Raw genomic sequence first — 13403 nt, 5'->3', positions numbered from 1 at the left:
CTAGAAATCAGGTCAGAAAGCAAATAATTTCACATATTTTGTGATATTTTCACAGATTTTCTACTGTATTTACTATTTTTGGTCTGAGTAGTGAAGTGACAATATAGCTTGCTGAAAAAAAGGAAAGTTGATGATGACAGTGTTAAAAAACAAAGGAACAGAGAACTGTGTGTTTTTCTTCCCATTTAAAATTAAACACTGATGCGTATCATCTGTTCAGAATCTGTGGCGCTGGCCAAAAGTGGAAACATTAAGTGGTGGCAAGAAAATGACCCTTTTCTTTCAAAATATGTTCTGGAATTTGATTTATTTATTTATAAACAATAGCCAATGTCTGCACAATGTTACATAATACATAAAAAAATCAAGGTTTGTCTAAATATATTTGATGTGTCTTATTTTATAAGTGGCCTGCACTAATCATTAATGGTTAAGCACATAAAGATAGCGGTTCTGGCCATTCATTTATGTTACTTTGTTTATCCAGATCTTTGTAAACAATAAAAAATTGATGTAACTGTACCCTCCCAGGTTTTATAGTAAACTGAACCTATTACTAAAATGAGACCTAAAAAATTCTCTCGTTAACTGTAACAAAAAAATTACAGTTTCCAAAAGCTGAAAACCAAATGAAAATGACGTTCACTGCATAACTAGTTAAATCTAAATAGAATTACTCAGAAAACAAAATTAGTTTTAGTTTTTTCATTGCGTCAATGAGAGTTTAGACGTGGATTCCGTCTGTGTTCTGTCTTTAAGGAAAGCCAAGCCGACCACTGTTGTGACCATTTTATCCTATCCTTATCAAATACCCTATCATAAACCTAAAAGTTGAACTTAATAAAAAAACTAAACAAAGTTACTTTCAGAAAATAAAAACAAGACTAAAACTTAAGACTAACTGAAACTAAATTGAAATCAAAAAGTAGAATGAAAAATGCAGCAAAATTAAACTAATAAAATTAGTTATAATAACCCTAACCCTAATAACCCCGGCCTGTACTACGGTACACCAGCCATTTATATCACACAACCCTCTCTGGTAAAACTAATCCAGCTCCTACACAGATTTTTGAGTTTTTCATGAAGACGTGATGAATAACATAGCTGGAGTGTAGAAGGCTTCTCAGTTCTGTCCACACATTCTGACACATTCAGCATAGCAGATTTAAAATCAGTGCTTTTGCCAGAAGACATACAAAAGACTGTTAGTATGACAGAGATGAATTCTCTCTGGTATAAGGGGATTCCAAATTCCAAACACACCATTCATAATTGACCTAACTTGCAGAATTAGTGACGGAGTGCCATGCTCATGAATCCAACCCATCTGCACAGTCACAAATGTGGTCGCTAGGGAAGCAGCAGGAAAGCTAGTTCCCACACCCAGCTGCAGTGGTCATCCTTTCTCATACTCTCTCACTTTCTCTTGTTCCCACCATTTCCTCCCTTCTTTTTTTTGGCTGAATTTTCTCTCTCCTCCCCTGGCCAGGGTCACTCGCCAGGGGACACTGTGCATTTCCACAGGAAGTGTGCTCTGTTCGAAGTGTCATTAGTGTGTAATGTTGTGTACCTAGTGCTTCATATCAGTGTGTCTAAAGCCCTATTCAGAATGAATAGGTTTATCACCTGTAAAAATAAATTAGATCTTTTTACACAATTTTTACAATGTACACAGTTTCCTTCTACCCCATACGCAGATCAGACAAGACATGTTTGGCATCTGAAGTTTGCTTCTTTAGTTTTGCACTGGAGCTGTGAGGCTGATGTAGCTAACAGGTAATGGAACTCTACCACAATAATAGCGTGATGCTAACTGCAGGTCTAAATCGTCACACACCTCAAACTATGTCGAATGGTTAAGTAATTTCAAACAGATTTGCATATGTGGTTTCTGACACTATACAACATACTGTGATCTATAAAAATGGACCAAAATTCAGGCTCCAAGATATTTACTACTGTTTTTATTTCTACAGATAACAGTACTTCATAAAGGGTAAGAAACCACATAATCAAGTCTATATGAGCTTATGTAACAAAATTATGCTGATGGTGTTTTTCAGTTTTTAACATCATTTGAAAATGCCTGTTGCCCTTTACACTGTGTGTAAATTTCCTAGGCCAAAAGAAATGGCTGAAAATGGCTTTGAAAGAACATTAAAAGGAAAGTATGTTTTTTCCTTCTTTTGTAAAATTATCATTTTGGAGATACATTTAAGAGAAGGTTTTGTTCTGGCAGCAGCGATATATGTCTAACACATACTAACACATGAATATGTTGCAGTATAGTTGTATTAGTTAACACATTAAATGTTTGCTTTTAAACATTAAATTATTTTAATACGTCAGGAAACAATATTATCACAGACTTAATATTTTAATGATTTTACTGCATAGTTTACAGTGTGCATGCTTTCAGAGTTTTGTTAGATGCATGTGAAAGTATGTGAAAGAAAGAAGACGCATGCATACTCTCACTTCATTTAAAAAAGTATGCCAAAATTAAATGTAGTTCATGTATGCTAAGCTATTTAGATTCATATCCAAATGTACAGAGTCTTGTGTACGTAAGTTTGGGCAACAAAAACTCAAGTATATAACATAAAGCATATATGAGTAAAACATATCATCCATATATGAACAATGTTTTCTATCATATATGGTTTAATATGGTGTTGCTAATGTATGTTTGTATATGTTAATATATGGTTGAAGTATGTGTTCCATATTTGAAACTGGCCAATTTCAAATAAGTTGATATATATGTCACATATATATTCCCACGCAACTAATATAAGTTTGACATCCAACATAATATAAGGGAAATCCATATATATGCTGATATATGTCACATATTTGAAATTCATATCTTGCCATTTATCAGATTTCCATATGAGTAATTGGTGGGGTAAAGGCTTCCATAAACTTGTTAGCCACATTAGTTTCATAGCTCCTTGTATTGTAAAACTAAAGAAACAAACTTCAGCCACCAAACATGTCTCGGCTTATTTGCTGCACTTGGGGTATGGAAACATTTTTTACTACACTATCACTCCAACCCCCACCTCCCACAAATACAAACACCAACAAGAGCACTCTCACCGTTCTGGGACTGCCACCATGTCTTGAGCCTGTTGGGAGTGAAGGTTGTGACCACGTTGTCGATGGTGTGGCTGTTGGGGTATGTGTACTCATTGTACTTCTCTCGAGAGTCACACACAAAACACTTTCCAGCCTGAAGACAGATAGAGAAGAGCATTTATGGATCTGCAGAGAGTCTGTAGAACAGATGTGTTGGCTTTGCACCTGTTACTCACTCTTTCACATACCATCACGTTTGGAAACACCAAGATTTTCGCAGTGTTGTGAAACATGAGCATGCCTTCGTTGTCGATGTAAGAGAACTTACCATGTTAAATATATAGAGCTGTTTATATCCTGCCTTTTTTTGCAATAACTACAAAACTCAATATTGATACTGAAGTCAATACTGAAACCTTGAGTATAGGCTGATCCTGTTCTGATATTTTTGCTTTAAAACTACAAAGCTTTATTGAAGCACTTCATTAAGGATGAGCATATAAACGTAGGCTATCACGATTAAACTACTCAATCACTCTGCTACTCCACAGGAAGAAACACACAGCTAACAACATCACATCACACAGTGAGTGTGTTCAATTTCACGATAGATTTGTTACAGGATTTGATCAGATTCATTCTTTTTTCCCTTCGATATCTGAGGCAGGATTTGCTGCTGATATTACACAAAAACTGATATGCCATCTCTATTTTTCCCCCTTTGTTGTGCACTCATCAGCACTCAAGCCATACAGGTGCTTAAACCACCTCTGGGCTAAAAGAGTTTCAAAATGTGCTTTTAATGATAGTTTGGAAAAGAAAACTGTCAATTCATTATTTAGGCAAAAGCTTAGGAAGACATTTTGATGAACATGAAGCTTAGCGTGCACACTCGAAATTAGCAATGAGCTATAAGGATATATTAACACAATCTTTGCAGGTATTTGTTCCGTATCTAATAAAAAAGTAAGAATAAAAATAAAGGAATCATCGAAATTTCAGCCACCAAAAATTTTCTGCTGAAAACAGCTTAAAGTGGCACTTTCGGCTTTTGGCTAAATTCTAACATAGCATCTGAGCTACAGCAGATAAACAGTAAAACACAAAATGGTTCACTGCAGCTGTGCTCTATATGGTCTTTAACTTTGGTGCATTTCAGCATAAACTAATTTATTGAAATTCTTCAGTAGAAATCACTTCAATATAACTGAGTAGCTCCATCTCTGGGTGATAAACTTTTTACCCCTGGTTTTGAAAGTTGTTACTGCAAACATGAGCGTTCATTAAATCCTGCTGAGGTTTCTAGCTGTTTCTTCTTTACATGGTGAAACTTAAAGCAACCTGAGTGCTAATAACACTTTCTGCTGGAGAAACTTCTGACTGGTAGGCATGAGTTCCAAAGCCACATCCAGTCCACATGCTTTGCATATTAGAAAACTAGGTGTTTTCTGTCATTATAGTGGATGCGCTTCGGAATTCAGCCTTAGATGTTTTTTAGGAGACTTTATATATTGAAAATTATATTAGAAGCTGCTTAAAATCTAATTAGTTCTCTTATTCTCACAGTTCTCTTCCCAACATGGCAGCATTCTGGGCACTGTTACGCTAATTCAAAGGAATAAATAAAACAGCACATGATAAAAAACTCTTTCTTTTGGTTTTCGGTTTTCAGCTGAATCTGTCCTGAATTTCGGGTTTGGTCGAGAATTTTTGATTTGGTGCATCATTAATGAAAATCAAATGCCAGTTGGAAATTTTTAAAATAAGGCTAAATGTCCACTTACTTTTCACAGGCAGTGCTAATTATTCCACAATTGCAAATGTTCATTTAACAGCTGTTAGCATTACTGCACATGCAGTGGAGAGAATACAGATAGCAAGTGAATTTATATATCAGAAATAAATTAAAGTATATGTGCATTCCATCAAGATCAGAGCCCTCTACCTACTCTCTGATCATAAGCCAATCACAAACTGACATTTATAACTTAGCCTTAGCCTGAGCTTCTCCCCATGCCTACTCTGCCTCCTCAACACAAACATACACACAGTGGAACATTCTGGGCTGTGTGGGCCACACAGTCGTGCTAAAGAAGTCACGCAGAGTCCTGAGGGGACTGGGAATATTCTGACAGAAAGACCATCCTCAGAGAAACTCCCATCAAACACTCTACAAAGGGAGTGATTGTTGGTGAGAAAGCGGATTTTACAGTGGACAGAGACACTGAGGTCTATGCTCACATGCACCCACACACACACACACACAATGATGCTTTCTGTTTCCATGCACAGCAAATTAGAGAAAGGAAATCAAAGACAGATTGCTGGAGTGCAGTATATTATAATAGAAGATGGGACGATGTCCACTGGCTTCTGCAAACAACCCCCAACATCATGCAAGATCACAGGGGCTACTGTCTTTGTCGGGACAAACATCTCCATCGTGAAAAAAGCACAGAAGATTCAAAGGAAAGCATACATTGAGTTGCTTGAGTTGCTGGTTTATTGACACCTACCTTCTACCTACACTCATTAGCCATTTTATCAGAAACACCTACCATGTTTATGTGCTGTAGGAGTACAGTAACTGACTGTAGCCCATCTGTTGCTGCACAATTTATCACCCCCTTCTACTCTATTCATCAATGGAAAGAGGCTGCTATAGGGCCACTACTGACCAGATATTTGGTTGGTGAAGAACATAGCGTCCATGATTTCCATGAAGAATTTTAAATTTTGATTCGTCGGACCACAGGACACTTTTCTAATTCGGCTCAGTCCATCTTAAATGAGCTTGGGCCCCGAGAAGGTGGTAGTGTTTCCTGGATCCTGTTTATATATGGTTCCTTTTTTGCATGGCAGAGTTAAATGAGCTTGGGCCCAAAGAAGGTGGCGGCGTTTGTAGATCCTGTTTATATATGGTTCCTTCTTTGCATGGCAGAGTTTTAACTTTTGATTTGTGAATGCAGTGATGAACTGTGTTCACATATGGTGGTTTTCAAAGTGTTCCTGAGCTCATGCAGTGATTTCTACTACAGAATTGCTTCTCTGTATCTGATTTTAATGCAGTGCAGCCAGAGAGCTCGAAGATCACAGCTAGTCAGTGCTGATTTTCGGACTTGTCGTCTGCATACAGAGATTTCTCCAGATTCTCTAAATCTTTTAATGATATTATGTATTGCAAATAATGAAATTCCCTATAATTCTTGAAATGTTGCACTATCTATCTGTGCAGTCTTTCACAAAGCCCCCTCCTCATACATCTGAAAGACTCTTTTTATGCCCGATCATGTTACTGACCTGTTGCCCATTAACCTAACTTTACTAGTCTTTCGTTGCTCCTGCCCCAACTTTTTTGAAATGTGTTGCGGGCATCAAATTCACAATAAGCATATATTTTTCAACATCATTGCATTCTATTTTTATGTTTACATAATTTTTTTATTTACAGCATCCCAACTCAACCCAAATTTCTTTTATTTACAGCATCCCAACTCAACCCAAAAACAGTTCATTTTGAAGCTTAAGTTAAAATTTAAATTTAGATCAGTTTCAACTGATATCCAAGGCATGAGTACCAGAAATGAAAAAAGTGGTATTGTGCTGTCTCTAGTTTTTAAACACTGTGTACACTTTTAGACACACCTATGTTCTTGGCACACCTTGTACAGTTAGAGACAACAGCCAATCTTTCCATGAGCATATTTTTGGTTTGGTGGATCATTCTCAACTTAACAACGGTGCTGAGGTGTTTAAATATCCCAATACCACACTTGTACCAGCATCCCTCTCGCCACATTCAAATAACATCTGGCAAGCAGTGATCTTGTGGTGGTCCTTTTCTATTGATGGATGGGGTAGAGGGCGGCTAATAAATTATACAGCAACAAATGAACTATAACTGTAAGCTACAACAGTAACTGTAAACAGTGCACAAACACAGTATGTGTTTCTGCTAAAATGCCTAATGAGTGTTGGTACAAAATAGGTGCACCTAATAAACTTGGTTTTTAGAGGTATATAGTGCTTTTCCTGCATGTTACTTACGATGCAGTAGGTCTCTGGTCCATTTAGGCCGCAGGTGGATGAGGCTGTGAGCTTGTGAGCTCTGCCGATCAGCAGGTCCCCAGTGGCTGGGTAACAGCTCCCCTCTGTACATTTATCACTGTGGTCAGGAAAATACTGAGCCAGGACTCCCAAACCCAGAGCTAAAAGACATCAAATATTTACATGCTGTAGTTTTGGAAACTGAGAGAACAGGATAAAGGGGCACAAACACACAAAGGTATATACATTTTTTTATGTCTTGTCAGAACATGGGGTCATACATATATCCCAAACATATTATACACTGTCGCAGTCAGAAACCTTGTATATCCAAAATGGTAATTTGTTCAAGTAATGGGCCTTTTCTAGTAGTCCGTATATCAAGAGTTTTTAACACAAGGTAAAAAAATGGAAGTTTGTGTGCAACAGCCACAATATGTAAGTACCTATATGAAGCAATGATATGTCCCATATGCATTAAATATATGTAGATAGATATCTACATGAAAGATGGACAGCTTTCGCCTGCTTGAATCAATTATTAACCACAAAGGATCCAGCAGTCAAGAAATACAACACAGATTGGCCCTTAGCAGAATAAGGATGAAAGAACTTGAACAGATAGCCAGTCATACATGCCTTGCAGAGAGGTACAGTAAAAATGCCCAGGTTTACACTTGCACTGATGGAGCTTTATTGGGCTTTTGCCGCATCAAGATATTCCAGGACTTTTTGTGATTGTAATCAGTTTGATCAATGTGCTATACCAAGACGAATAAAAAAAATGAAAAAAGTGACTTAAATTAGCATGTACTCCGTGCTAATTCCATACAAAGCCAGAAGTCTGAAAGAAGGTCTGCCCAGGCTTTCGGTTTCACTTGCATCAGAGCTGCTGTAAAAGCCAAATGATCTTGTGAAATGTGCACAAGCAGTTGCTCTCTGAGCATGTTTTGGTTTCCACAAGCACTTTGGGCGCCAGGCAGAAAACCTGCTTTCAATTTCTGAAATGAGCATCACATGGGCGTAATGCGCTTATAACCAGAAGTGGGTAGAGCAGTCTGAAACCACCCTCCAGTGAAAGTATTGTTAGTACAATTAAATGATGACTCAAGTAGAAGCAAAAGAACCAAAAAACAAGTTAAATAGTAGCAGGAAAAAACTCCTCCTCCAGTACTAACTTATAGAGCTTCAGTGGAACTATTTAGTACATCCATCAGCTCTCAGCATAGGAAGTTTGTTAGGCTCTTTTCATCTCTTTTTTGGATCCTTTGGGTCTCAAATATAAGGCTAAAGCTCCAAAGTAAGACCTGTGAGCAACAGTAAAGCAGTCCAGGATGAAAAGAATTAAATTAAACATAAAAAAGTAACTGGGAGCTCAAGGTGAAGGCCTAAAATGGAACGGAGGAAAATTAGATTCCTTTCCTCACAAAATACTTGAGCAGAAGCTTTATCTTATGAAAATACTCAGAAAAATACAAATGCGGTACATGAAGGGAAATTCCACAGATTTTTTAAAAATTGTACATAATTCAATCACTGAGATGTAAACAAAGTCATTCGGAGTGGTTTAATGTGAAATAGTTCACTGACACAGAAGTCTTTACAGTGGTGGTGATAGGAACAAGCGGTTGAGAAGTTTAATGTAATTAGCTTAAGGTAAATATAACAATTTTATTTACCATCCAAAATGACCAGTGAACCTACACATATCATATGTAACGTTGATGATAGTAAAATAGTGTCTCTGGCACCAGGCAGTGTATTCATGATCACTTCATGTAATAACTTACTGGGAAGGAACTTTTAGAGGTATTAAACTATTCAGGCGTCTGGTTCCCATCACCACCACTGTGAACTACTCTGACTCTGTGAGCTTCTCTAGAACAGAGCATTTCACACCAAACCACTCTAAACTGACTTTGTTTACATCTTAACCATTTAGTTATGCAGAGATTTCGAAAAATCGGTGGAACTACCCTTTAAACGCATGGCACTGACTAAATGGAGCTGTTTACTGCCAACATCTGTATGTAATGCTTTTTAAAATCAGACATGCATAACTAATGTGAAACATTACATTCACACCCTTCACGTGCAGACTTACAGATGTGAAAACAGCATCACAGCTCAGTCGGTCAGAAGACTGAGAAATGATCAACAAAGTTAGTGTCTGGTCAGAATGTTAAAGTTGAGGCTGCAGAGAAAGTCAAAGTTTACAGCTCTGCTGAGGCTGTGAGGGTTTATTTTTTAAAGAATGTAGAGATGAGGACTTACTCAGAATGGTGGCAGCCTGTAACATCCACATCGTTGTTGCTGTTAAACTCTGTCTCTATTAAATCTCCCTCAGTGTGCATGAATAAATGAATTAATTAGGCGAAGTACGCGGTCCATATGCCATTTAACTGGCACTCAGCGCAGAGGAGCTTTCAGTCACGATAGCCCACCCGCAGCTTCCTTACAGCTCCAGCCCTGCTCCTCACAAACAGCGCTGCTCCTCTCGCTGTGGGCGGGGCTTGTTCACTAGCACAACTGTGTTTAAACTCCCCAGTCGGAGATCTGATGTATATACAAAAGTATGGGTAAGTATCAAGTATTGGACATATATGCATTATATATGGATCACATATATGCTGTCTGTCTGATATGTCATATGTCTAAAACATGAATCATACAAATATGCCTGATTGACAGCATGCATTTCATGCTGGTCTAAGATGGTCTATGCTGGTTTATGCTGATCTGGTGCTAGTTTAGCTGGTCACCCCAGCCTGGTCATGCTGGTTGACCAGCATACCAGCATCCAAAACACGACATATGCTGGTTTTGCTAGTGACCGGCAATGCTGTTCTGTGCTGGGTTTTCTAGTAGGGAAATATGACAATATAAGTTGGATATAAATTAAATCCATGTAAGCTAACATAAACCATATGGACAAAAGTATTGGGACACATACACATTATACACACAGGAGCTTTTATAAAATCCTATTCTAAATCCACAGGAATTAATATGGAGTTGGTCCAAACTTTGCAGCTATAATAGCTTCCACTTTTCTGGGAAGCTTTCTACAAGATTTTGGAGAGTGTCTGTGGGAATTTTCACCCATTCATCCAGAAGAGCATTTGTGAGGTCAGACACTGATGTTGGGCTAGAGGGCCTGGCTCACAATCTCTATTCAACTTCATCCCAAAGGTGTTTGATGGGGTTGAGGTCAGGGCTCTGTGAGGGCCAGTTGAGTTCTTCCACACCAAACTCACCCAGCCATGCCTTTACGAACCTTGCTTTGTGCACTGGGGCAGAGTCATGCTGGAACAGAAAAGGGCCTTCCCTAAACTGTTTCTACAAGGTTAGAAGCATACAAATGTCCAAAACGTCTTGGTCTGCTGAAGCATTAAGATTTCCCTTCACTGGAACTAAGGGGTCTAGACCAACCCCTGAAAAACAACCCCATAGCATTATCCCTCCTCCACCAAACTTTACAGTTGGCATAATGCAGTCAGGCAGGTAACGTTCTCCTGGCATTCACCAAATCCAGACTCATCCATCAGACTGCCAGGTAGAGAAGTGTGATTCAGCATTCCACAGAATATGTTTCCATTGCTCGAGAGTCCAGTGGGGCTGTACTTTACACCACTCCGTCCAACGCTTGGCATTGTGCTTGGCAATGTAAGGCATGTGTGCAGCTGCTCAGCTGTGGAAGCCCATGCCATGAAGCTCTCAGCACAGTTTTTTATGCAGATGTTAATGCCAGAGGAAGTTTGGAACTCTGCAGTTATTGAGTCAGCAGAGTGTTGGCGATTTTTATGCACTACGTGCCTCCGTACTCAGCCACACACTCTGTAAATTTACATGGTCTGCCACTTTGTGGCTGAGCTGCTGTCATTCCTAAACACTTTGTGGATCGTGGAATATCTGGGAGTGATTCAATTTCGTGAACTGACTTGTTGCAACGGTGGCATCCAATTACAGCATCATACTCAAACTCTGAGCTCTTTAGAATGACCCAATGTTTTACAAATGTTTGTAAAGGCAGACTGCATGGCTAGGTGCTTGATTTTATACACCTGTGGCAAAGAAACTGAATGAAACACCTGAATTTAATGATTAAGAGGTGTGTCCCGATAATTTTGTCCATATAGTGCATGTCATATATTTGAAATCCATTGCCATATATCAGATTTCCGTATGGTACTAGCTGCTGTGTGCAGCACAAACACAAAACAACGTCTGAGCAAAATCCTTAAAAGAAATATACACTTCATCATCAGTTTCTAGCAATGAGGATAACACTGTCATAATCTAAGTTCAACTGAGTTGTATGAAAGGATGGACGAACAGATTTGGCAATCTGGAGTTTGGCTTTCAGGGCACGTTCATATTGTAATCAGCTTTTGGTTGCACAAAGGCTGATGTGTGATTCTAGAGCCTGTCTGTCAAACACAAGGCCCACAGGCCAAGCCAGGAGCGTGACACAGTCCTATTCGGCCTGTGGAATAATTTGAATTCTATATTATTATTAGCCTGTTTCACCCTGAGATGCACTGCAGTCTCCAGCCTGTACTGCAACATAATGTGCATTCTGACCCCCTACAATAATCTCTGGGGCAGCAGTTACACAAAAAGAAAAGATGCCTGGTGTGTAGTTCAAGCAAACAGGCAGTTTTTAAAAAACTACCTAAAACAATTAGATATTATAGATAATAGATATAGATAATATTTAGAACTGTTTTTGAATAAGTATTTAACGCCTATTTTGCTGTTGTAGTTTTGGCATTTGAATAAACAATTGCCTGTTCGGGTCATGGCAAAATGTTAAGTAAAAATGAAATAAAAACACAGCTGGTTCACGGATTTGCTGTGAATTGTTCAATATGGGCCTTTTAGTGGTTGTGTTTGACAAAAACGGGAAATATTGCCCTCTACCGGCGAAACATTGCTACTACGACGTTTCAAGGTGGACCGGAAAATTCTGTTAAACGAACAAAAGGCCCAATTCAGCCTCGCATTAGAAGTGAAAATATATAGTGAAAACTCTCTTATAATTTGTTTGAATGATTTAAAACAAGAAAACTCAAATGCACAGGAACTGGACTGATTGGCGAGAGAACAAGAGAACAAATTCTCCTGGCTTTTGAGATTTAAAGAGTACTCTAAAGATCTAAATCAGGGCTGCCCAAAGTGTGAGCCAAAGTTTATGAGGACACTTCATCTGGCCTTCAGTAAAGTTACTCTAAACCCACTCCCTCATCAATGAAAGAACAAACATATTTTTATGCTTGTTAAATTCAATTATCATTTTCCCTTCATAATTGCCTTTTTAAAGTATTTTTCATCACAAAACAGTGCATGTAACAAAATGTTGCAAAACAAAATATTTTAAAACCCGATTTGAACACTACCTACCTAATATTTTGTCAATCTGGCCCCTGGCTCACCATAACCCTGTACTTTGGCCCTCAAAGGCAAAAGGTTTGGGTCTAAATTAAAATATAAAAGGTAAAAAGTATATTTACTCTTTACAAAATGTGAATAAATATGCAATTATTTAATTTCAATAATATTCAAGTAATGCACAAATCTTCAAATAATACTTAAGTATAGTAATGTAATACTGTTACTCAAGTATTTTCCATTCCTGGGTAAACACTGGTGCTAGCAAGCTAAAAAGTGCACTGACACAAATGAAAATTTAGTTAGAAATATACATTGGAATACATGACTTATTCACTAATAGCCAGGAGAAATCTTTTCGTGCCTGCACTGGAGTAACAGGTACTGTCCTTTCAGATGATCTAATGAGCTAATGCTAACACATGTAATAACCAGAGGAGTGGTAGATGATGATGGCTCACCTTCTACATGGTTCCTCAGTGGAGGATGTGCCAAAATGTTAGTCAAGGCAGCACTGAGAACAGAGGAATATCTATTCATAATTTTTGGTTCTAACGGTGTTAAAGAAGTTAGCCTACTGCTGTTAGCACAACTGCTAACGTCTCAGTCACAGCCTTAACAACGTGTCCTTGGCAATGCTCTCACACATCACTGTAGAAAAGCAAAGTGCATTACATGAACACTATTCTTGCCAAAAGATTTAAGTCAGCTGGTGTTCGATTGTAATCCATCCATATAACTTGTAACTGAAGTCATGTAGATGATCTCCAGTAATCACAACTGAAACTTCTCAATGTAGAATTTTTTCTTAATAACACAATTCTTAAACCAAATTCTTTGTCTTTAATGTCTCTGAGAGGCTCCTTGAGGAGAAAATTGGG

The 13403-nt window shown here is 38.2% G+C and overlaps 1 protein-coding gene across 1 annotated transcript in view; it reads right to left on the bottom strand.

Annotated features, from left to right (window-relative positions):
* Window positions 1-9628, bottom strand: part of lamb1b (laminin, beta 1b) — a 45746-nt gene extending 36118 nt beyond the window's left edge. The window contains exons 1-3 of the mRNA XM_036577299.1: window positions 9406-9628; window positions 7132-7292; window positions 3106-3238 (exon numbers count right to left, since the gene is read on the bottom strand). Of these exons, the coding sequence (XP_036433192.1) occupies window positions 3106-3238; window positions 7132-7292; window positions 9406-9436 (325 nt within the window). The 5' untranslated portion in view covers window positions 9437-9628. The remainder of the gene's footprint in view (window positions 1-3105; window positions 3239-7131; window positions 7293-9405) is intronic.
* Window positions 9629-13403: the final 3775 nt, after the last annotated feature.

The sequence above is a fragment of the Colossoma macropomum genome, unplaced genomic scaffold (genome assembly GCF_904425465.1).
Source record: "Colossoma macropomum unplaced genomic scaffold, Colossoma_macropomum, whole genome shotgun sequence".
Classification (NCBI taxonomy): Eukaryota; Metazoa; Chordata; class Actinopteri; order Characiformes; family Serrasalmidae; genus Colossoma; species Colossoma macropomum.
This window is presented reverse-complemented; position numbering and strand designations above follow the sequence as displayed.